General features: G+C 42.1%; 1 protein-coding gene across 2 annotated transcripts in view; it reads right to left on the bottom strand.

Annotated features, from left to right (window-relative positions):
* cdhr1a (cadherin-related family member 1a) overlaps positions 1 to 26,532 on the bottom strand; it is a 61,187-nt gene that overhangs the window by 30,353 nt on the left and 4,302 nt on the right. For both annotated transcript variants that reach the window (XM_061910039.1, XM_061910040.1), the window contains 7 exons: positions 25,732 to 25,877; positions 22,369 to 22,419; positions 15,158 to 15,247; positions 15,000 to 15,086; positions 12,761 to 12,877; positions 2,716 to 2,859; positions 2,567 to 2,645 (listed from right to left, as the gene is read on the bottom strand). In XM_061910039.1, coding sequence (XP_061766023.1) covers positions 2,567 to 2,645; positions 2,716 to 2,859; positions 12,761 to 12,877; positions 15,000 to 15,086; positions 15,158 to 15,247; positions 22,369 to 22,419; positions 25,732 to 25,877 — 714 coding nt within the window. The remainder of the gene's footprint in view (positions 1 to 2,566; positions 2,646 to 2,715; positions 2,860 to 12,760; positions 12,878 to 14,999; positions 15,087 to 15,157; positions 15,248 to 22,368; positions 22,420 to 25,731; positions 25,878 to 26,532) is intronic.

The following is a 26,532-nucleotide window of genomic DNA, read 5'->3' as shown; positions in this document are numbered from 1 at the left end:
AGAGACCTAATCCCGTGGCCACCAAACTTGAACTCCTCAACGCCTTGACTGCACCTAGAAATTCTGTCCATAAAAGTTATGAACAGAATGGGTGACAAAGGACAGCCTTGGAGGAGTCCAACCCTCACTAGAAATGTGGCCGACTTACTGCCGGCAATGCGGACCAAGTTCTGGCACTGATCATACAGGGAGTGGACCGCCACAATAAGACAGTCCGATACCCCATACTCTCTGAGCACTCCCCACAGGACTTCCCGAGGGACACGGTCCAATGCCTTCTCCAAGTCCACAAAGCACATGTAGACTGGTTGGGCAAACTCCCATGCACCCTCAAGAACCCTGCCGAGAGTATAGAGCTGGTCCACAGTTCCACGACCAGGACCAAAACCACACTGTTCCTCCTGAATCCGAGGTTCGACTATCCGGCGTAGCCTCCTCTCCAGTACACCTGAATAAACCTTACCGGGAAGGCTGAGGAGTGTGATCCCACCATAGTTGGAACACACCCTCCGGTCCCCCTTCTTAAAGAGAGGGACCACCACCCCGGTCTGCCAATCCAGAGGTACCGCCCCCGATGTCCACATATCATGATGTCAAGATAACGGCACTAGCATTTATTTCATTTAAGAATATTTTTCAACATATTGAGCATAAAAATCTATTTTTTTTCCTATCAAGAAAAGTGCACTTATTAGTGAGAATATACTCATTTTAAGGTATTTTTGGGTTCATTAAAGTTAGCTCATTTTACTTGATTTGGAAAGTCTTGACAAGCTGATTTTTCTTGTTCTATTGGCAGATAATTTTGCTTGGTTTAAGTACAATACCCCTCATTTTTTTCTTGTTTTTGAACACTGACTTCTTGCAGTGCACATGCTGAGAAATCCGTGCCTGCCTACTTTCTGGGTTATAGACAAACCTATGGATAACGGAGACGTATATAATAGTCTCCTTCTTGTTGTGTGTGCAGTTGTGCACTGAGCTCCAAAAGTCGTAGATGTTATAACGTGACTGGCTGTGGACGTGGACTTGACGACAGGCTGTCCTCACTCAGGTCCAACTGGAAATCGAGAGAAATTCGGGAGAATGCTTGTCTCAGGAGATTTTCAGGAGAGGCAGTAGGGCATCTCCAGTATGCAGTAGGGCCAATTTAGTGTTGCCAATCAACCTATCCCCAGGTGCATGTCTTAGGAAAGGGACAAGCGGTAGAAAAGGGATGGATGAATAAGCCCAGAAAGAAAACAACCTGGACAACATTCACACTCACGTTCACACACTAAAGACCAATTTAGTGTTGCCAATCAACCTATCCGTAGGTGCATGTCTTTGGAAAGAGACAAGCAGTAGAAAATGGATGGTTGAATAAGCGCAAAAAAAAAGACAACGACCTCACTGTTTGAGTGGAGATCTCCGTCGTAAATAAGGTACAATTTGAATCAAGCTAGTCAAGGTTGTAGCTCTCATGATCGAAGTTGGAGACCTCTGATGGAAAGTACAGTATACCGTATTTCCTTGAATTGCCGCAGGGTATATAGTACGCACCTGACTTGAATTACTGCCGGGTCAAACTCGCTTCCCAAAATAAGTAGCACATGCTTAGTATTACCGTCTGGTCGAACTCGTGACGTCGCGAGTGACACTTCCCCTGTCATCATTTTCAAAACGGAGGAGGCTGATTTTAATACCGGTAATTTGAAATCGCATAAAGGGAAGAAGATTAAGAGCTATTCAGTAGGATTTAAGATCCAAGCTTACATCCATCCATCCATTTTCTACCGCTTATTCCCTTTTGGGGGCGCTGGAGCCTATCTCAGCTACAATCGGGCGGAAGGCGGGGTACACCCTGGACAAGTCCCTACCACATCGCAGGGCCAACACAGATAGACAGACAACATTCACACACTAGGGACCATTTAGTGTTGCCAATCAACCTATCCCCAGGTGCATGTCTTTGGAAAATGGATGGTTAAATAAGCGCAAAAAAAAAGACAACGACTTCACTGTTTGAGTGGAGATCTCCGTCGTAAATAAGGTACAATTTGAATCAAGCTAGTCAAAGTAGTAGCTCTCGTGATCGAAGTTGGAGACCTCTGATGGAAAGTACAGTATACCGTATTTCCTTGAATTGCCGCAGGGTATATAGTACGCACCTGACTTGAATTACTGCCGGGTCAAACTCGCTTCCCAAAATAATTGACGCATGCTTAGTATTACCGCCTGGTCGAACTCGTGACGTCGCGAGTGACACTTCCCCTGTCATCATTTTCAAAACGGAGGAGGCTGATTTCAATACCGGTAATTTGAAATCGCATAAAGGGAAGAAGATTAAGAGCTATTCAGTAGGATTTAAGATCTAAGCTTACATCACACTCAAATTTTTACTGCATACCTTTGGTAAGTGCCGGAGTGAGAAGAAGTTTTAAAATAATTAGCGCATGCTTACTTTTACCGCATGCCTTTGGTAAGCGCAGGAGTGAGAAGAAGTTTTGAAAATACGGTATTCTGTCCTGCATTTTTTCCCAATGCATCATTGAAATTAATTGAACCATTTGAGCGATACGCTTACCCTCGTCGAAAGAATAACGAATCGGATTTGGGTTCCCCACGTCGCCATCTTTGGCCACAACTGTGAAGATCTCAGAACCCTGGGAAAACGCAGAAAGATATCACAAATATAATTAGATGAACGCAAAAGGGAAATAGCTGTTTACTCACCGGCGTCGACACTTCGTAAACGTAGCCAAAGTAAGGCGTCCCGATGAAAGACGGCGGCGTGTCTTGTTCGTCAATCACGTTAATTGTCAGGGTCGCAGAAGAGGACAAAAACTGCTCTTTGTCATTGAAATGACCTCCCCCATCCTGCAAAAAAAAGGAATGTAAAGTTCAAAATGTTTTGTTAAAGAATACAATAATCAGTGGTAAATACTAGTTTGTACAAACCCCGTTTCCATTGAGTCGGGAAATGGTGTTAGATGTAAATATAAACAGAATACAATGATTTGCAAATCCTCTTCAAGCCATATTCAGTTGAATATGCTACAAAGACAACATATTTCATGTTCAAACTCATAAACATTGTTTTTTTTTTGCAAATAATCATTAACTTTAGAATCTGATGCCAGCAACACGTGAAAAAGAAGTTGGGAAAGGTGGCAATAAATACTGATAAAGTTGAGGAATGCTCATCAAACACTTATTTGGAACATCCCACAGGTGTGCAGGCTAATTGGGAACAGGTGGGTGCCATGATTGGCTATAAAAGCAGCTTCCATGAAATGCTAAGTCATTCACAAACAAGAATTTGTAAGCAAATTGTCGAACAGTTTTAGAAAACATTTCTCAACGAGCTATTGCAAGAAATTTAGGGATTTTACCATCTACGGTTCCCAAAACATCAAAAGGTTCAGAGAATCTGGAGAAATCACTGCACGTAAGCCATGATATTACAGACCTTTGATCCCTCAGGCGGTCCTGCATCAAAAACCGACATCAGTGTGTATAGGATATCACCACATGGGCTCAGGAACACATCATAAAACCACTGTCAGTAACTGCAGTTGGTCACTACATCTGTAAGTGCAAGTTAAAACTCTATCATGCAAAGCGAAATCTATTATCAACAACACCCAGGAACGCCGCCGGCTTCGCTGGGCCCGAGCTCATCTAAGATGGACTGATGCAAAGTGGAAAAGTGTTCTGTGTTCCGATGAGTCCATATTTCAAATTGTTTTTGGAAACTGTGGACGTGGTGTCCTCCGGAACAAAGAGGAACATAACCATCCGGATTGTTATAGGCGCAAAGTTCAAAAGCTAGCATCTGTAATGGTATGGGGGTGTATTAGTGCCCAAGGCATGGGTAACTTACATCTCTGTGAAGGTACCATTAATGCTGAATGGTCCATACAGGTTTTGGAGCAACATATGTTGTCATCCATGCAACGTTATCATGGACGCCCCTGCTTATTTCAGCAAGACAACGTGTTAAAACAGCATGGTTTCATAGTAAAAGAGTGCAGGTACTTTCCTGGCCCGCCTGCAGTCCAGACCTGTCTCCCATGGAAAATGTGTGGCGCATTATGAAGCGTAAAATAGGACAGCGGAGACCCCGGACTGTTGAAGGACTGAAGCTCTACATAAAACGAGAATGGGAAAAATTTCCACTTTCAAAGCTTCAACAATTAGTTTCCTCAGTTCCCAAACGTTTAGTGTTTTTAAAAGAAAAGGTGATGTAACACAGTGGTGAACATGCCCTTTCCCAACTACTTTGGCACGTGTTGCAGCCAGGAAATTTGAAGTTAATAATTATTTGCAAAAATAAATACAGTTTATGAGTCTTTGTAGTGCATTCAACTGAATATGGGTTGAAAAGGATTTGCAAATCATTGTATTCTGTTTATATTTACATCTAACACAATTTCCCAACTCAAATGGAAACGGGGTTTGTATTTAAAAAATATATATGTATTGGTATAATTGTTCTAAATAACTACTTGATAAAAATAAAAGTATTTAAATACACAGTACAGGCCAAAAGTCTCTTTATTTTCATGACTATTTACATTGTAGATTGTCACTGAAGGCATTAAAATGTGTCTCATCATTAAAAGAGATGACAGCCAAATGGACTTTGCAATGAAACAATAGAAAACACAAACTCTTAAGATAATTTTTCTCACTAAGCAGATTTTATGTTGGAGTGTTTTACTTGTTTTAAGGGTTTTGGTCCAAAATTATCTCACTAGGATATTACAGCTTGTTGCTGAAATATTTACCATACCATACTATACCAACTTTATTTATAAAGCCCTTGAACTCTAACTTATAATAATAATAATCCTGCCCTAATACCCTATGTGCAATACTACCCTTTGTACAGAATTGTTTATTATTTTTATTGGATATTAGTCTGTTTATTTCAATTGTTAGTTTTTCCTTTTTACCTCTTATGTCATTTATTTCACCCCATATTTGTTCCCACTACCGCACCTTAAGTCGGAGTCTTTAATCTCGTTATATGCAAATATAATGACAATAAAGTCCATTCTTCTTCTATTCTTCTTCTATTCTTCTTTAAAAACAACCACAGTTGAAGAACAAAGGGCTGCACACCACAAAGAAATAAAGGCAAAGGACAGACTAAAAAAATAACATGTGAAACAGCAGTAAAAAACACACTGAAATAGCAAATATAAAACACACTGAAATAGCAAATATAAAACACACTGAAATAGCAAATATAAATTACCCTAAGAAGAATTTGTTAGATAAAAAGCTGTTAAAAACTTAAAAAAGTTAAAAGTTAAAACATTTTTTAAGTCTTGACCTATATTGAGTAAAACATGCTTAAAAAATAGAATATCAAGTGTTGCAAAGCTGTGTCATCAACACTCACAAGTATATAACTACTTTTTTTTAGAATCATATTTTTTTATTTCAAGCGTGAAAATCATGACTTTGACACGATTGAGTTTCTTAATTAAAACATGACAGCCAAATGGACTTTGCTGTTTTATTTTCAATGAACCAATAGAAAATAGGTACTCCTATAGTAGTACAGTAAATTTTTTTAAATTTAACATTTCTAACAATTTTGAACAGAAAAGGTTCGTGCACTTTTGGATAAATTCTTCAAAATTACAATAAAACATTTTTTGGGCCGGGCTGTATATATGCACACTAATTGACTGAAATAAGTTTATTTCGGTCATATAATCAATCAAATCAAATCAATCAAGCATTGTGTGTGATCAGTTTTACAGTACATGTTATATGTATACAATAATGCACATTTACACACCAAAGAAAAGAAAAAGGAATAGGCTGAAGCCAAAGCTTATATTTGCCTATCCTGTACCTTCACAGACAATTAGATTGCCTGGAACATCAACATAAAAAAATAATAAATCAAAAATCAATGGGATGAAAGTAATTGTAACTATATTTTATCATTTTCAATTATTTCACCTTTCAATGTTTTCTTAAACCTTAGCAAAGAAGTGCATGTCTTCAGCTCATCACTGAGCTTCTTCCACCATTTAACTCCTAAAACTGTAATACATTTGTATTTTATATTTGTTCTCGCTTTACCTATTTCAAAAATCGATATCCCCCGTAAATTATAGTTTTCCCCTCTTAAATGAAATAGCCTGAGAATACAAGCTGGAAAGCTGTTGTTTTTTACTCCAAACATAAATTCCATGGTTTTTAAAAACACAATGTCTGAAAATTTTAATACAGTTGAACTCATAAATAATGGATTGGTATGTTCATAGTAGCAGGCTTTGTGTATTATTCTAATGACCCTTTTTTGAAGTTTTATTATTGTTTTATAAACATTTCCCCAAATTTCAACATAGTACGTTAAATATGGAAAAATAAAAGAATAATACAACATATGCAGACATGTCTTATTCAGCATGTGTCTTACTTTATAAAGATAACAATAGATTTGGATATTTTTTCTTTTATATATTCAATATGCGGTTTCCAACACTAATTGACTGAAGGAGCACGCAGTTGGCGCGATGATGTCATGTTGTCGATGGAAAAATGCATTTTTAGACCATATGATTTTGCTTTAAATGAGTTTTTAGTATAAGTTTGCTGCTTTCGAGATATGTAATTATCATTATGTCAAGATCATTTTTCAACATATTGAGCAAAAATGTCTCTTTTTTTTCTACCAAGAAAAGTGCACTTGTTATTAGTGAGAATATACTTATTTTAAGGTAATTTTGGCCTCATTGAGGTTAGCTAATTTGACTTTTTTTTAGAAAGTCTTGACAAGCCAAATTTTCACATCTATTGGCAGACAATTGTCTTTAGTTCAAATAAAATACCCCTAATTTTTGTATATATTTTTTTCTTCTTTTGAACACTGACTTCTTGCAGTGTGTCTGAGAATGTGTGCATTTGTATTTTTGCATATTAGTTGGAGCCTTTAGGGAGATTTTAAGGTGCGTTTGTTCACTTTTGTCTAAAAGCGCCACATTTGAAATATATATGTGGCTTTAAATTCCATCTGTGTTGAAATATATGTGCAATACATTTTGGTAGATAATGGATATGTTGTTAATATGGAAATTAAAGTGCTGTAATAAATAAATGATCATAAATCTGATTATTCCAGTATGGTTCTGATACTCCAAAAAACTAAAATAGTTTGCCAAAAGTAAATTGCTCATAAGTTCACATACCCTGGGAGAATTTATGATTTCTTGGCCATTCTTTGGAGAATATGAATGAGAACACAACAAACCTTTCTTCCACTCCTGCTTAATGCTTGCATTTATTTGCATACAACTGTGTTTACTCGTTTTAAATCAAAATGATAAAAGAAAGTACCCAAATGACCCTGATCAAAAGTTGACATACCCCAGTGACTTTGATATGATAACATGCACAAACAGGTTGGAATGGCTAATCAAGGTTCCAATCCCGACCTGTGACATGTTTGTTTGTAATTAGTCCGTGTGTATAAAAGGTTAGTGAGTTTCTGGGCTTCTGACAGACCATTGCATCTTTTAGCCAGTGCGGCACAGATGTTTCTGGATTCTGAGTCATGGGGAAGGCAAAATAATTGTCAAAGGATCTGCGAGAGAAGGTAATTAAACTGCATAACACAGGAAAGGGGTATAGAAAGATATCCAAGGAATTGAGAATGCTAATCAGCGGTCTTCAAACGCTGATTAAGAGGTGGAAAATGTGGGATTCAGGTAGACCAGCAAAGACCAGGAAAATTGTTCGAGATGCAAAGAAAAATCCACAAATAACTTCAGCTAAAATACAGGACTCTCTGAAAAATTGGGGTGTGGCTGTTTCAAGATGCACAATAAGGAGGCACTTGAAGAAAAATGGGCTGCATGGTCAAGTCGCCAGAAGAAAGCCATATCTGCGCAAATGTCACAAAGCATCCCGCTTACATTACGGCAAACGGCACAGAGGCAAGCCTCAAAACTTCTGGAACAAAGTAATTTGGAGCGATGAAAACAAAATGGAACTTTTTGGCCACCCGACCATGCAGCCCATTTTTGTGTAAAGAACAATCTACAAATAACGTCAGCTGAAATACAGGATTCTCTGAACAATTGTGGTGTGGCTGTTTCAAGAGGCACAATAAGGAGGCACTTGAGGAAAAATGGGCTGCATGGTTGAGTCGCCACAAGAAAGCCATATCTGCGCAAATGTCACAAAGTATCCCGCTTATATTAGAGACGAGCCTCAAAACTTCTGGAACAAAGTAAATTGGAAAGACGAGACCAAAATGTAACTTTTTGGCCACTTGACCATTCAACCCATGTTTGTGCGAAGAACAATCCCCAAATAACTTCAGAGTGAAATACAGGACTCTCAGAAAAATTGTGGTGTGGCGGTTTCAATATGCACAACAAGGAGGTACTTGAAGAAAAATGGGCTGCATGGTCGAGTCGCCAGAAGAAAATCCATTTATGCGCAAATGCCACAAAGTATCCCGCTTACATTACGCCAAACAGTACAGAGACAAGCCTCAAAACTTCTGGAACAAAGTAAGTTGGAGCGATGAGAACAAAATTGAATTTTTTGGCCACTCGACCATGCAGCCCATTTTTGTATAGAGAACAATCTACAAATAACGTTAGCTGAAATACAGGATTCTCTGAAAAATTGTGGTGTGGCCTTTTCAATATGCACAATAAGGAGGCCCTTAAAGAAAAATGGGCTGCATGGTCAAGTTGCCAGAAGAAAAACCATAGCTTCGCAAATGTCACAAAGTATCACGCTTACATTACGCCAAACAGCACACAGACACGCCTCAAAACTTCTGGAACAAAGTAATTTGGAGCGATGAGACCAAAATTGAACTTTTTGGCCACTCGACCATGCAGCCCATTTTGTGTAAAGAACAATCTACAAATAACTTCAGCTGAAATAAAATACTCTCTGAAAAACTGTAGTGTTACTGTTTCAAGATGCCCAAGAACGAGGCACTTAAAGACAAATGGACTTCATGGAAAGCCTCAAAACTTCGGGAACAAAGTAAGTTGGAGCGATGAGAACAACATGGAATTTTTTGGCCACTCGACCATGCAGCCCATTTTTGTATAAAGAACAATCTACAAATAACGTTAGCTGAAATACAGGATTCTCTGAAAAATTGTGGTGTGGCCTTTTCAATATGCACAATAAGGAGGCCCTTAAAGAAAGATGGGCTGCATGGTCAAGTCGCCAGAAGAAAAACCATAGCTTCGCAAATGTCACAAAGTATCACGCTTACATTACGCCAAACAGCACACAGACACGCCTCAAAACTTCTGGAACAAAGTAATTTGGAGCGATGAGACCAAAATTGAACATTTTGGCCACTCGACCATGCAGCCCATTTTTGTGTAAAGAACAATCTACAAATAACTTCAGCTGAAATAAAATACTCTCTGAAAAACTGTAGTGTGACTGTTTCAAGATGCCCAACAACGAGGCACTTAAAGAAAAATGGACTTCATGGAAAGCCTCAAAACTTCTGGAACAAAGTAAGTTGGAGCGATGAGAACAAAATGGAAATTTTTGGCCATTCGACCATGCAGCCCATTTTTGTGCAAAGAACAATCCAAAAATAACTTCAGTTGAAATACAGGACTCTCTGAACATTTGTGGTGTGGCTGTTTCAAGAGGCACAATAAGGAGGCACTTGAAGAAAAATGAGCTGCATGGTTGAGTTGCCAGAAGAAAGCCATATCTGCGCAAATGTCACAAAGTATCCCGCTTACATTAGAGACGAGCTTCCAAACGTCTGGAACAAATCAATTTGGAGTGATGAGACGAAAATTGAACTTTTTGGCCACTCGACCATGCAGCCCATTTTTGTGTAAAGAACAATCTACAAATAACTTCAGCTGAAATAAAATACTCTCTGAAAAACTGTAGTGTGACTGTTTCAAGATGCCCAAGAACGAGGCACTTAAAGAAAAATGGACTTCATGGAAAGCCTCAAAACTTCGGGAACAAAGTAAGTTGGAGCGATGAGAACAAAATGGAAATTTTTGGCCACTCGACCATGCAGCCCATTTTTGTGCAAAGAACCATCCGCAAATAACTTCAGCTGAAATACAGGACTCTCTGAAAATGTGTGGTGTGGCTGTTTCAAGAGGCACAATAAGGAGGGACTTGAAGAAAAATGAGCTGCATGGTTGAGTCGCCAGAAGAAAGCCATATCCGCGCAAATGTCACAAAGTATCCCGCTTACATTAGAGACGAGCCTCAAAACTTCTGGAACAAATCAATTTGGAGTGATGAGACCAAAATTGAACTTTTTGGCCACTTGACCATGCAGCCCATTTTTGTGTAAAGAACAATCTACAAATAACTTCAGCTGAAATAAAATACTCTCTGAAAAACTGTAGTGTGACTGTTTCAAGATGCCCAAGAACGAGGCACTTAAAGAAAAATGGACTTCATGGAAAGCCTCAAAACTTCGGGAACAAAGTAAGTTGGAGCGATGAGAACAAAATGGAAATTTTTGGCCACTCGACCATGCAGCCCATTTTTGTGCAAAGAACAATCCGCAAATAACTTCAGCTGAAATACAGGACTCTCTGAAAATGTGTGGTGTGGCTGTTTCAAGAGGCACAATAAGGAGGGACTTGAAGAAAAATGAGCTGCATGGTTGAGTCGCCAGAAGAAAGCCATATCCGCGCAAATGTCACAAAGTATCCCGCTTACATTAGAGACGAGCCTCAAAACTTCTGGAACAAATCAATTTGGAGTGATGAGACCAAAATTGAACTTTTTGGCCACTTGACCATGCAGCCCATTTTTGTGTAAAGAACAATCTACAAATAACTTCAGCTGAAATAAAATACTCTCTGAAAAACTGTAGTGTGACTGTTTCAAGATGCCCAAGAACGAGGCACTTAAAGAAAAATGGACTTCATGGAAAGCCTCAAAACTTCGGGAACAAAGTAAGTTGGAGCGATGAGAACAAAATGGAAATTTTTGGCCACTCAACCATGCAGCCCATTTTTGTGCAAAGAACAATCCACAAATAACTTCAGCTGAAATACAGGACTCTCTGAAAATTTGTGGTGTGTGGCTGTTTCAAGAGGCACAATAAGGAGGCACTTGAAGAAAAATGAGCTGCATGGTTGAGTCGCCAGAAGAAAGCCATATCTGCGCAAATGTCACAAAGTATCCCGCTTACATTAGAGACGAGCTTCCAAACTTCTGGAACAAATCAATTTGGAGTGATGAGACCAAAATTGAACTTTTTGGCCATTCGACCATGCAGCCCATTTTTGTGCAAAGAACAATCTACAAATAACTTCAGCTGAAATACAGGACTCTCTGAAAATTTGTGGTGTGGCTGTTTCAAGAGGCACAATAAGGAGGCACTTGAAGAAAAATGAGCTGCATGGTTGAGTCGCCAGAAGAAAGCCATATCTGCGCAAATGTCACAAAGTATCCCGCTTACATTAGAGACGAGCTTCCAAACTTCTGGAACAAATACATTTGGAGTGATGAGACCAAAATTGAACTTTTTGGCCACTTGACCATGCAGCCCATTTTTGTGTAAAGAACAATCTACAAATAACTTCAGCTGAAATAAAATACTCTCTGAAAAACTGTAGTGTGACTGTTTCAAGATGCCCAAGAACGAGGCACTTAAAGAAAAATGGACTTCATGGAAAGCCTCAAAACTTCGGGAACAAAGTAAGTTGGAGCGATGAGAACAAAATGGAAATTTTTGGCCACTCGACCATGCAGCACATTTTTGTGCAAAGAACAATCCGCAAATAACTTCAGCTGAAATACAGGACTCTCTGAAAATGTGTGGTGTGGCTGTTTCAAGAGGCACAATAAGGAGGCACTTGAAGAAAAATGAGCTGCATGGTTGAGTCGCCAGAAGAAAGCCATATCTGCGCAAATGTCACAAAGTATCCCGCTTACATCAGAGACGAGCTTCCAAACTTCTGGAACAAATCAATTTGGAGTGATGAGACCAAAATTGAACTTTTTGGCCACTTGACCATGCAGCCCATTTTTGTGTAAAGAACAATCTACAAATAACTTCAGCTGAAATAAAATACTCTCTGAAAAACTGTAGTGTGACTGTTTCAAGATGCCCAACAACGAGGCACTTAAAGAAAAATGGACTTCATGGAAAGCCTCAAAACTTCTGGAACAAAGTAAGTTGGAGCGATGAGAACATAATGGACATTTTTGGCCACTCGACCATGCAGCCCATTTTTTTGCAAAGAACAATCCACAAATAACTTCAGCTGAAATACAGGACTCCATGAAAATTTGTGGTGTGGCTGTTTCAAGAGGCACAATAAGGAGGCACTTGAAGAAAAATGAGCTGCATGGTTGAGTCGCCAGAAGAAAGCCATATCTGCGCAAATGTCACAAAGTATCCCGCTTACATTAGAGACGAGCTTCCAAACTTCTGGAACAAATCAATTTGGAGTGATGAGACCAAAATTGAACTTTTTGGCCACTCGACCATGCAGCCCATTTTTGTGCAAAGAACAATCCACAAATAACTTCAGCTGAAATACAGGACTCCATGAAAATTTGTGGTGTGGCTGTTTCAAGAGGCACAATAAGGAGGCACTTGAAGAAAAATGAGCTGCATGGTTGAGTCGCCAGACGACCATGCAGCCCATTTTTGTGTTGTCATTCATATTCTCTGAAGAATGGCCAAGAAATCATAAAGTCCCCCAGGGTATTTAAATTTATGAGCATGTTTGAATCCTAAACGTGATCTGCAAACGTCCACTTCTTTCACCTTTGCGATGACAGTGACAAAGTGTGTCTTTGTTTTCTCATAGTCCAGCGTCTCCTCGGGCTTGATGCGGATAACTCCGCTGTGCCTGTCAATCGCGAACAAACTGGAATGCGCATTCTGCAACAGAGAGCACAATAAAAGCGGGATTTAGGGGGCAAAAATAGGCTGGAACAAAGGTCACAGTAAGTAAAAGCCTCTCGTTAGAAACCCCATTAGTAGTCGTCCTCACGTGAGACAGCGCCCAGAGTGGTCAGATGGCTGCATGGTTAAGGAGACACTCACAGGCCACCACGAATTAGGCCACATAGTGCATATCTCTTTGTCCATCTGGACGTGAGGCGTACGCCCGTATGCTCCATGTTGGCAGCGCAGGCAGGTGAAAGCTGCCCGCTCCAGATGTGCGCGGCCTCAATCGTCCTCCCCGCCGCAGGCCAGATGCTCTTAAAAGCCCCAAAGTGCACACTTTGCGCCCACGGCCAAATCAGACGCACGTGCACAAATGTAATTGTGACGTTAATCCGCGCCCATTTAATGCACCAACGGCCACTATGACACTGAGCGAATCGTTGTCACCACACATCAATCAATCAATCAATCAATGTTTATTTATATAGCCCCAAATCACAAATGTCTCAAAGGACTGCACAAATCATTACGACTACAACATCCTCGGAAGAACCCACAAAAGGGCAAGGAAAACTCACACCCAGTGGGCAGGGAGAATTCACATCCAGTGGGACGCCAGTGACAATGCTGACTATGAGAAACCTTGGAGAGGACCTCAGATGTGGGCAACCCCCCCCCCTCTAGGGGACCAAAAGCAATGGATGTCGAGCGGGTCTAACATGATACTGTGAAAGTTCAATCCATAGTGGCTCCAAGACAGCAGTGAGAGTCCCGTCCACAGGAAACCATCTCAAGCGGATCAGCAGCGTAGAAATGTCCCCAACCGATAGAGGCGAGCGGTCCATCCTGGGTCTCGACTCTGGACAGTCAGTACTTCATCCATGGTCATCGGACCGGACCCCCTCCACAAGGGAGGAGGGGACATAGGAGAAAGAAAAGAAGCGGCAGATCAACTGGTCTAAAAAGGAGGTCTATTTAAAGGCTAGAGTATACAGATGAGTTTTAAGATGAGACTTAAATGCTTCTACTGAGGTGGCATCTCGAACTTTTACCGGGAGGGCATTCCAGAGTACTGGAGCCCGAACGGAAAACGCTCTATAGCCCGCAGACTTTTTTTGAGCTCTAGGAATCACTAATAAGCCGGAGTCTTTTGAACGCAGATTTCTTGCCGGGACATACGGTACAATACAATCGGCAAGATAGGATGGAGCTAGACCGTGTAGTATTTTATACGTAAGTAGTAAAACCTTAAAGTCACATCTTAAGTGCACAGGAAGCCAGTGCAGGTGAGCCAGTATAGGTATATATGTATGTATATATGTATATAAAGGTATATACAGTATAGGTATATATGTATGTAAATATGTATATAAAGGTATATACAGTACAGGTATATATGTATGTATATATGTATATAAAGGTATATACAGTATAGGTATATATGTATGTATATATGTATATAAAGGTATATACAGTATAGGTATATATGTATGTATATATGTATATAAAGGTATATACAGTATAGGTATATAAGTATGTATGTATGTATATAAAGGTATATACAGTACAGGCGTAATGTGATCAAACTTTCTTGTTCTTGTCAAAAGTCTAGCAGCCGCATTTTGTACCAACTGTAATCTTTTAATGCTAGACATGGGGAGACCCCAAAATAATACGTTGCAGTAATCGAGACGAGACGTAACAAACGCATGGATAATGATCTCAGCGTCTTTAGTGGACAAAATGGAGCGAATTTTAGCGATATTACGGAGATGAAAGAAGGCCGTTTTAGTAACGCTTTTAATGTGTGACTCAAAGGAGAGAGTTGGGTCGAAGATAATACCCAGATTTTTTATTTTCAGAATGTCTACTTGGCGCTGCGTCGTCGGAGTTACCAGAACGGGTCCTATTCTGATAACGTGAGGTGAAAACAGGCCGTCCCCACTCAGGTCCGCAAGGAGCTGGAGGGGGGGTGGCCTCCAGCTACGGCTGAATTTCGGGAGAACATTTCTTCCGGGAGGTTTTTGGGAGAGGCGCTGAATTTCGGGAGTCTCCCGGAAAATCCGGGACGGTTGGCAAGCATGGAATGGGAGTAGGTAGTATCGGCAATTACCAGGAGGTAGTAGGTGACCGAGCCCCCCGAACCCGTGTCTCTGTCCACTGCCTCCGCTTTGAAGATACTGTGTCCGGATTCTGTCGTCTGCAACAAACACACACGTTTTTGTTTCAATCTTTCATTTTTTTTTTTGTGTATCGGTTTGACGGACGTACCTCCAGCACGTCAATGATCGCAGGCATGTTGTGGAGTTCGGGTTTCTCATCGTTCGCGTCCATCACAAATATCGTCACTCTTTCCACAACCTGAAAGGAAGAAGTCTTGTTAAAAAGAGCTTTTTTTTTTTAATGCACGTACGTATACAGCGTTAGGATAAGCAGTGTAGTAATGGATGGGTGGATATAAGTGACGTGCTGTCAGGGGAGGCAAGTGAGGCAGTGCCTCACCTGCCACCAGGTGGCTTAAAGGGGAACATTATCACAATTTCAAAAGGGTTAAAAACAATAAAAATCAGTTCCCAGTGGCTTGTTGTATTTTTTGAAGTTTTTTTCAAAATTTTACCGGTCTCGGAATATCCCTAAATAAAGCTTTAAAGTATCTTATTTTCGCTATATTCGAAACCACTATCCATTTCCCTGTGACGTCACACAGTGCTGCCAATACAAACAAACAATGGGAATACCACAGCAAGATATAGCGACATTAGCTCGGATTCAAACTCGGATTTCAGCGACTTAAGCGATTCAACAGATTACGCATGTATTGAAACAGATGGTTGGAGTATGAAAATATTGAAGAAGAAACTGAAGCTGTTGACGCTATTCATAGCCATAGCATGGCCGAATAGCTGCGTTATCATTGCCGGTAAAATGTGCGGACCAAACGATCAGGACTTTGGCATCTTTTGACACTGGAGCAACTTAAATCTGTCGATTGGTAAGTGTTTGTTTCGCATTAAATGTGGGGGGAAGGAAACGTAATATAGTTGCAAATGCATCTACAGGTTATCCATACATCTCTGTGCCATGTCTGCTTTAGCATCGCCAGTAAATAGCATGTTAGCATCGATTAGCGTAACATGTTAGTATGGATTAGCTGGCAGTCAACATCAACAAAACTCACCTTTGTGATTTCGTTGACTTTATAGTTGCAAATGCATCTGCAGGTTATCCATACATCTCTGTGCCATGTCTGCTTTAGGACCGCCGGTAAATAGCATGTTAGCGTTGATTAGCTGGCAGTCAACATCAACAAAACTCACCTTTGTGATTTTGTTGACTTTATCGTTGCAAATGCATCTGCAGGTTATCCATACATCTCTGTGCCATGTCTGTCTTAGCATCGCCGGTCAAATGTGGAGACACTCTGGTACATTCAATGGGGGTCTGGCGGCAGATTTCTTGCCAGTGGTGCAACTTGAATCCCTCCCTGTTAGTGTTGTTACACCCTCCGACAACACACCCACGAGGCATGATGTCTCCAAGGTTCCAAAAAATAGTCGAAAATAACAGAGCTGAGACCCGGTGTTTGTAATGTGTTGAAAATGAAAATGGCGGCTGTGTTACCTCGGCGACGTCACATTCTGACGTCATCGTCTCCAGCACGATAAACAGAAAGGCGTTTAATTCGCCAAAATTCACCCATTTAGAGTTCGGAAATCGGTTAGAAAAATATATGGTCTTTTTTCTGCACCATCAAGGTATATATTGACGCTTACATAGGTCTGCTGATAATGTTCCCCTTTAACCATGAGATGTTCCAAAACTAAGTATTTAAATAAAATAAGTTTTAATATTTCTCATTTGGTTTATGCTTTCTATGTGATTTTGGTGTGGTTCCTGTATATTTTGATAATTTTCATAGTCAAAATCGCGGAAATTCCATGTTTCCTGATCAAAACAATGCAGCAGATTAGAAGTGAGGCAGACACAGGCGGTGCCTCCACGGCTACACACAGTGTGGATTGGGCGTGTGCGTGCGAGGGGGCTTATGCTTGTTTCCCCATGGAAAAGGCAGGTCTTGAGGCAGCAAGTACCTCTGCCTCAAGGTAGGGGGCGATATATTGTCAACTTGCCTGCTCAATGCCTCAGCAGTACTCTGACTCGCCACACTAAGGGAAGTGGGGGCGCTCAAGCTAGCAGACACAGGTCTCTCCAGCATTTTTTTCTTTTCTTTTTTTTAAAACTGTATTTATAACAAACATGGCATTTTTATTAGAGCAAGCCAGCGTTTGTGGGGTTTTTTTGTCGGAAGCAAAAATATTGTTTAATTTCTTGGACTGAAAGGGCACGCTGGAGCCCTGCCCAAGATGGCGGCAAGGAGGCGGAGAATGCAGCGGAGCGTGCCGGGGGCGACGCCGCCGCAACCTAATTCAGGTGCGTGGATTGCGCACCGGCAGACAATCAACATATCTCCTCGCAGTGTACAAAAGGGGAGAAGGCGGAGAGATCGGGGCGGAAGGAGTTGGAGAGCCGGCAACAACGACCGAGAAGCAAGAGAGAGCAAGACACGAGAGACGGAGACGCGGCCAAGAAACGGAGGAGCAAGCAGTTGGAGCGACGACGGCGCAAACGCCTGCCTTTATTGAAAAATAAAAGAGTCAAACCTGCTAAAAAGCATGTCCTTCCTGGGTGGTCCACTGAACCCGACCGACGACGCCAAGAGTCTGTCACAATGAAAGTTCAATGTTTGTGCGGCCCCTAAGTTTTATATAAATGGCGCTTGACAGCGTTGTGTTATTTGGGTCCAAAATGGCTTTTTCAACGTTCTGGGTTGCCTACCCCTGCATGAGTGGAAAAGCGGCAAATGAGTGAAAGCGACAGAGACGTTGTCATGGAGACGAGGGTTTTCTTACGTGCCTGGCTGCAACTACACCGCGACACCTGTCCGTCAGTAATAAGAGTCCCCGATAACCTGGACCAATTCAAACCGTTATTTGTTTTTTTTTATTGTTTCATTTGCTTTGCTTTACACGATAAACACTACACATATTTCTATATGACGCAGGATAACACTCCGGGAGCTCTCACTTTTTTGCACTCGCTATCCCGCCGACCGCCGTGTTGCTATAGGGATGATACACATTGCGGAAATAACATTATTCTCCGTGCGTCGGCTGAATACAAATATATACCACAACCTCAAACATGTCTTTTTCACAGCCTGCAGAGAAGAGAAAGGTTCGTGATGAGCAAAGACAATTCCAGGAAATGTGGGAGATGCAATATTTCTTTGTTGAGCACAGCGGCACCCCGACGTGTCTTATTTGCACAGAGAAAGTTGCGGTGCACAAGGAATACAATTTCAAACGTCATTATACAACTAGACATGCTGAGGAGTATGCACATGTTTTTTTAAGAAATCTTTTCCTGCGGCCCAGCCTCACCCAGACTCTGCGTCCAGTGGCCCCCGAGTAAAATGAGTTTGAGACTGCTGTGTTACATCCTTATTCCCAATTTTTTTGTCCTCAATATTCTACACACAATACCAGGGATGTCCGATAATTTCGGACTGCCGATATTATAAATGCTTTAAGATGTCATGTCGGAAATTATTGGTGTCGGTTGCAAACATATCGTTATCAGTTTCAAAAAGTAAAATATATGACTTTTTAAAACGCCGCTGTGTAGACAGATGTAGGAAGATGTATAGAGCGCCGATAAACCTTAAAGGCACTGCCTTTGCGTGCCGGCCCAAATACATAATATCTACGGCTTTACACACACACACACACACACACACAAGTGAATGCAACGCATACTTGGTCAACAGCCATGCAGGTCACACTGAGGGTGACCGTACGAACATCTTTAACACTGTTACAAATATGCGCCACACTGTGAACCCACACCCAACAAGAATGACAAACGCATTTCGGGAGAACATCTGCACCGTAACACAACATAAACACAACAGAACAAATACCCGGAAACCCTTGCAGCACTAACTCTTCCGAGACGTTACAATATACCCTACCCCCAACCTCAACCCTGCCCCACCCCCAACCACGCCCACCTCAACTTCCCCATGCTCTCTCGGGGAGAGCATGTCCCAAATTCCAAGATGCTGTTTTGAGGCCCGTTAAAAAAAAAAATGCACTTTGTGACTTCAATAATAAATATGGCAGTGCCATGTTGGTATTTTTTGGCTGTATAAACAACTTTAACACTGTTACAAATATGCGCCACATTGTGAACCCACACCAAACAACAATGACAAACACATTTCGGGAGAACATCCACACCGTAACACAACATAAACAGAACAGAACAAATACCCAGAAACCCTTGCAGCACTAACTCTTCCAAGATGCTACAATATAAACCCCCCCTACCCCATTCCAAAACCCCCACCATCACCCCAACCCTGCCCACCTCAACCTCCTCATGCTCTCTCAGGGAGAGCATGTCCCAAATTCCAAGATGCTGTTTTGTGGCACGTTAAAAAAAAAATGCACTTTGTGACGTCAATAATAAATATGGCAGTGCCATGTTGGTATTTTTTGGCTGTATAAACAACTTTAACACTGTTACAAATATGCGCCACATTGTGAACCCACACCAAACAACAATGACAAACACATATCGGGAGAACATCCACACCGTAACACAACAGAACAAATACCCAGAAACCCTTGCAACACTAACTCTTCCAAGATGCTACAATATAAACCCCCCTACCCCATTCCAAATCCCCGCCCACCTCAACCTCCTCACGCTCTCTCAGGGAGAGGTTGTCCCAAATTCCAAGATGCTGTTTTGAGGCACGTTAAAAAAAAAATGCACTTTGTGACTTCAATAATAAATATGGCAGTGCCATGTTGGCATTTTTTGGCTGTATAAACAACTTTAACACTGTTACAAATATGAGCCACACTGTGAACCCGCACCAAACAACAATGACAAGCACATTTCGGGAGAACATCCGCACCGTAACACAACAGAACAAATATCCAGAAACCCTTGCAGCACTAACTCTTTCAAGATGCTACAATATAAACCCCCCCTACCCCATTCCAAAACCCCCGCCCACCTCAACCTCCTCATGCTCTCTCAGGGAGAGCATGTCCCAAATTCCAAGAAGCTGTTTTGAGGCACGTTAAAAAAAAAATTGCACTTTGTGACTTCAATAATAAATATGGCAGTGCCATGTTGGCATTTTTTGGCTGTATAAACAACTTTAACACCGTTACAAATATGCGCCACACTGTGAACACACACCAAACAACGACAAACACATTTCGGGAGAACATCCGCACCGTAACACAACATAAACACAACAGAACAAATACCCAGATACCCTTGCAGCACTAACTCTTCCAAGATGCTACAATACAAACCCCCTCTACCTCATTCCAAAACCCCCGCCATCACCCCAACCCTGCCCACCTCAACTTCCTCATGCTCTCTCAGGGAGAGCATGTCCCAAATTCCAAGAAGCTGTTTTGAGGCACGTTAAAAAAAAAAAATGCACTTTGTGACTACAATAATAAATATGGCAGTGCCATGTTGGCATTTTTTGGCTGTATAAACAACTTTAACACCGTTACAAATATGCGCCACATTGTGAACCCACACCAAACAACAATGACAAACATATTTCGGGAGAACATCCACACCGTAACACAACAGAACAAATACCCAGAAACCCTTGCAGCACTAACTCTTTCAAGATGCTACAATATAAACCCCCCCTACCCCATTCCAAAACCCCCGCCCACCTCAACCTCCTCATGCTCTCTCAGGGAGAGCATGTCCCAAATTCCAAGAAGCTGTTTTGAGGCACGTTAAAAAAAAAAATTGCACTTTGTGACTTCAATAATAAATATGGCAGTGCCATGTTGGCATTTTTTGGCTGTATAAACAACTTTAACACCGTTACAAATATGCGCCACACTGTGAACCCACACCAAACAACGACAAACACATTTCGGGAGAACATCCGCACCGTAACACAACATAAACACAACAGAACAAATACCCAGAAACCCTTGCAGCACTAACTCTTCCAAGATGCTACAATATAAACCCCCCTACCCCATTCCAAAACCCCCACCATCACCCCAACCCTGCCCACCTCAACCTCCTCATGCTCTCTCAGGGAGAGCATGTCCCAAATTCCAAAATGCTGTTTTGAGGCACGTTAAAAAAAAAAAAGCACTTTGTGACTTCAATAATAAATATGACAGTGCCATGTTGGTATTTTTTGGCTGTATAAACAACTTTAACACTGTTACAAATATGTGCCACACTGTGAACCCACACCAAACAACGACAAACACATTTCGGGAGAACATCCACACCGTAACACAACAGAACAAATACCCAGAAACCCTTGCAGCACTAACTCTTTCAAGATGCTACAATATAAACCCCTCCTACCCCATTCCAAAACCCCCACCCACCTCAACCTCCTCATGCTCTCTCAGGGAGAGCATGTCCCAAATTCCAAGAAGCTGTTTTGAGGCACGTTAAAAAAAAAATTGCACTTTGTGACTTCAATAATAAATATGGCAGTGCCATGTTGGCATTTTTTGGCTGTATAAACAACTTTAACACTGTTACAAATATGCGCCACATTGTGAACCCACACCAAACAACGACCAACACATTTCGGGAGAACATCCACACCGTAACACAACAGAACAAATACCCAGAACCCCTTGCAGCACTAACTCTTCTAGGATGCTACAATTTAAACCCCCCCTACCCCTTCCAAAACCCCCGCCATCACCCAAGCTCCGCCCACCTCAACCTCCCAAATTCCAAGCTGCTGTTTTGAGGCATGTTAAAAAAAATAATGCACTTTGTGACTTCAATAATAAATATGGCAGTGCCATGTTGGCATTTTTTTTTCCATAACTTAAGTTGGTTTATTTTGGAAAACCTTGTTACATTGTTTAATGCATCCAGCGGGGCATCACAACAAATTAGGCATAATAATGTGTTCATTCCACCACTTTATATATCGGTATCGGTTGATATCGGTAAGAGTTGGACAATATGGGAATATCGGCAAAAAAGCCAATATCGGACTTCTCTAGCTGTGACATAAGAACATTTGGAAACACTAGGAATATTTTTTGGATGCGCTGTATATTATATTTTTACCAGATGTGGAGACATGCTATTTATTACTTAAGTTGTTTTTAAGGAACAACTAATAAAAGCGGACCAAAAGGCAAGATATTTTAGCGCGGAAGCAGAGATGTTGGCGGAAAGAAACCATGTAGCCCTTTGCTATGTGGAGTCACAGCAGGAAGAGTATTTTCTAATAGAGAAATTCTAAATGGGTTGTACTTACTTGTAAAGCACTTTTCTACCTGCAAGGTACTCAAAGTGCTTTGACACTATTTCCACATCCACACACACATCCACACACTGATGGCGCTACGTTACGGTGAGCAGACACAGTGATAGGGTGTTACCTCGCTTTTCCCGTCCGTGATGCTGACCAGAACATCGAAAGAATCTTGTTTCTGGGAGCAAAGGCAAAGCAAGAAGTTATATGACACATTGTTAATGCTAGACAGTAGAGTAGGCAATTATATCATCCGCATCCGCAGCACCAAAGTCGTCATCCACCCGCCGTCCAACCGAACCAACATTTTATCAGCACCGTACCCGCCCGCCAACCGCCCGCTGAAATACATCAGAGGTTGTCCGCCTTTACCACTCACAGAACTATTTAAACCTGTTTCACGGAGTAATAATGACAATTGGAGCCGCTAACGTTCCCGTGACTATCCAATAGCGTTCATTCAGGTTACAAGATTATGAGCGTGCTATGAAGCCTTTGCCTTGGACACCTTCAACAACATGTACGAACCGATTGATGGTCCTTCAACATGTGTGCAGCTTCCACAATTACACGTTCAGGATTGAAAGGCATACTGGGTGACACAGAGTACACTGATGGTTGTGATATAAAGAACTTTAACACTTACTAAAATGCGCCACGCTGTGAAGCCACACCCAACAAGATTGACAAACACATTTCGGGAGTACATCCTCACAGTAACACAAGAATCAGAATCAGAATCATTTTTTAGTTGTCCGTTCCAACATGTACAAGACACATCAGAACTGAAATTACATTTTCGGCACAGTCCCGCTAAGTCCAGACATACGTTACAGGGGGGGGGACAAGACGAGACTGCCGAGGGATCAGCCGGTTACAGCGCTCCTTAAAAAGATAAGAAAAGGGTGACATTAGGAAAGGGGGCGGGGGAGTAAAAAAATATCAGTCCAAGGCTAGACCCTCAGCAGAGGTCTAGTCTAAGTCCAAGGAAAAAACCTCACATAGCATGGCACACATTAAACATACATATATCACAGCAACTTGCAACAGAGGGAGGGGTTTGCTCTGTAGCGCCGCTCAGCCATTTCACAACCCCAGAGGAGATAAGCGGTGGTGAGGGTCGGGGTCATGTCTGTGCGTATATGCCCGATTAACTCGGGAGAGGTGAAGTGTTTTTGTATGGCTGAGGCTGATAAAGTTCGGCTACAGATGTTGTTGACAAAAAGGGAGGTCAAAAGCGTCTATCTTTGAGGAGTCTTCGGGAGATCTTCTTCAGAACAGCCTGCTCCAAGCCAAGGCCATTCAGGGAGTCCAAATTGTAGATAAAAAGTTGTTTTCCTTCGAGAAGACAAAATATTGACTTATCTTCTCTGCTTGTTCATGCTGGATCTCTTTCAGTTCCAATTAATTATTCCTTCTCTGCAAACTTTTCCAAGATGAGATCCATTTTGCGATTCAACTCAGAAATCGCACCAGTCTGTGTTCCCACAGCCCGACCCAATCCTTCCATTGCGTTGAACAGCCGTTGGGCCCCTTGAGTGGCTGCCATCGTCTTCTGAATTTGTGGATCCACCAGAGCAATGCCCAGTCCGATCAGCAAGTGCCCCGTGATCACAGCTCCAAATAGGTAGATGTCTTCCACGTCCTCCATGGAAAGAGCTGCGAGGCACATGATCCTCCATGAGTTCCAGGAGTCCCGCACGTAACCCGCAGCGATGGTTCCATCAGGGCAGCCAGGCTCCCCCGAACCTCTTTTTCTTGTCGAAAAGACTGTGTCAATAGCGTCAAGAGTCCAGCTGATCATATTCATATTGAAATTTGGATTAGAGGACAGCGCAACTTTTAAAAAGTTCAGATAAGGACAAAGACAAAGAGAGCAAGCAGGGAGGGAGGGAACGGAGAATGCGACCGCCCTCACCAGAGGCTAGGATGAAGAAATACCCATAATCCTTTGTATCTGTGACAATTCCTGAATATATTTTACACCCCCGCACCCCCAACCCCGCCCACCCTACCGACGCACGGGGGTGTATAAAATAGTCAGGAAGTATCATGAATACAAAGGATTATGGGTATTTGTTGTGTTGTGTTTATGTTGTGTTACTGTGAGGATGTTCTCCCGAAATGTGTTTGTCGTTCTTAATTGGTGTGGCTTCACAGCGTGGCGCATATTACTAAGAGTGTTCAAATTGTTTATATCACAACCACACCCAAGATGATGCTGGCCTGACAAGCAGATGGTACATGTTGTAGTAGGCGACAAAGCCAATGGCTTCATAGCACTCACTAATACTTATTATCTGGGTGACTGCCAGCAGTCATTCAGGAGAATGATGGCATCTCTTGTCTACTTCGCTTTATGTCACGGGTCTAAATGGCTCTTTGAATGGCAAAGGATATCGATCACAGAAACATGCATATCAAATATTTACGGATGGTTCAACCGCCCGAACACATTTCCAGTGAGAGTTGGACTCCGCCAAGGCTGCCCTTTGTCACCGATTCTGTTCATAACTTTTATGGACAGAATTTCTAGGCACAGTCAAGGCGTTGAGGGGTTCTGGTTTGGTGACTGCAGGATTAGGTCTCTGCTTTTTGCAGATGATGTGGTCCTGATGGCTTCATCTGACCGGGATCTTCAGCTCTTACTGGATCGGTTCGCAGCCGAGTGTGAAGCGACCGGAATGAGAATCAGCACCTACAAGTCCGAGTCCATGGTTCTCGCCCGGAAAAGGGTGGAGTGCCATTTTTGGCTTGGGGAGGAGACCCTGCCCCAAGTGGAGGAGTTCAAGTACCTAGCAGTCTTGTTCACGAGTGAGGGAAGAGTGGATCGTGAGATCGACAGGCGGATCGGTGCGGCGTCTTCAGTAATGCGGACGTTGTACCGATCCGTTGTGGTGAAGAAGGAGCTGAGCCGGAAGGCAAAGCTCTCAATTTACCGGTCGATCTACGTTCCCATCCTCACCTATGGTCATGAGCTTTGGGTCATGACCGAAAGGATAAGATCACGGGTACAAGCGGCCCAAATGAGTTTGAAGTCTCTCCCTTAGAGATAGGGTGAGAAGCTCTGCCATCCGGGACGAACTCAAAGTAAAGCTGCTGCTCCTCCACATGGAGAGGAGCCAGATGTGGTGGTTCGGGCATCTGGTCAGGATGCCACCCGAACGCCTCCCTAGGGAGGTGTTTAGGCCACGTCCAACAGGTAGGAGGCCACGGGGAAGACCCAGGACACGTTGGGAAGACTCGGGATCCCCCGGGAAGAGCTAGGCGAAGTGGCTGGGGAGAGGGAAGTCTGGGTTTCCCTGCTTAGGTTGTTGCCCCCGCGACCCGACCTCGCATAAGCGGAAGAAGATGGATGGATGGTTCAACCGCCACCATCTAATTAAGATCTATTTTTTCCGCGGACTCCGCGGATAAACCGCAAACCGCACATCTCTACTAGACAGACAACAATGTATGTTTGTGATCATTTTCGCGTCCTGTGATGTACCTCTCTGTCGAGCTGTTCCACTAAGGTGATGTTTCCCGTCTCGGGGTTGACTCTGAAGTACTCCTTGGAGCCTGGGTCGAAGGAAAGGCCGTAGCTCACCTCCTGGCCCTCTGGGTCGGTGCCATTAAGGCAATAGATTTGTGTACCTTGAAAAGAAGCCATTTTTGTACAATCTGGTATCACAAAGTCTGAAATGTCATTCATTTCTAAGTTCCTAATACGGTGAAACAAATACTAGCTCTGGACGAAAACCCCAAACCAGTGAAGTTGTCACGTTGTGTAAATACAAACAGAATACAATCATTTGCAAAACTTGTTCAACTTATATTCAATTGAATGGACTACAAAGACCAGATATTTTATGTTCAAACTGAGAAACTTAATTTATTTTTTTGCAAATAATGATTAAGTTAGAATTTGATGGTAGAACACATTGCAAAAAAGTTGGCATTTTTACCACTGTGTTACATGGCCTCTCCTTTTAACAACACACAACCTTTAGGAACTGAGGAGACCAATTTTTGAATATTTTCAGGTGGAATTCTTTCCCATTCTTGCTTGATGTACAGCTTAAGTTGTTCAACAGTCCGGGGTCTCATTGTGGTAATTTAGGCTTCATATTGCCCGGCTTGGCATTGTCTTGCTGAAATAAGCAGGGGCGTCCATGATAACATTGCTTGGATGGCAACATATGTTGCTCCAACACCTGTATGTACCTTTCAGCCTTAATGGTGCCTTCACAGATGTGTAAGTTGCCCATTCCTTGGGCACTAATGCACCCCCATACCATCACAGATGCTG

The sequence above is a fragment of the Nerophis ophidion genome, linkage group LG09 (assembly GCF_033978795.1).
Source record: "Nerophis ophidion isolate RoL-2023_Sa linkage group LG09, RoL_Noph_v1.0, whole genome shotgun sequence".
NCBI lineage: Eukaryota > Metazoa > Chordata > Actinopteri > Syngnathiformes > Syngnathidae > Nerophis > Nerophis ophidion.
The sequence above is the reverse complement of the archived record's forward strand: the minus strand, read 5'-3'. Positions and strand labels throughout refer to the sequence as shown.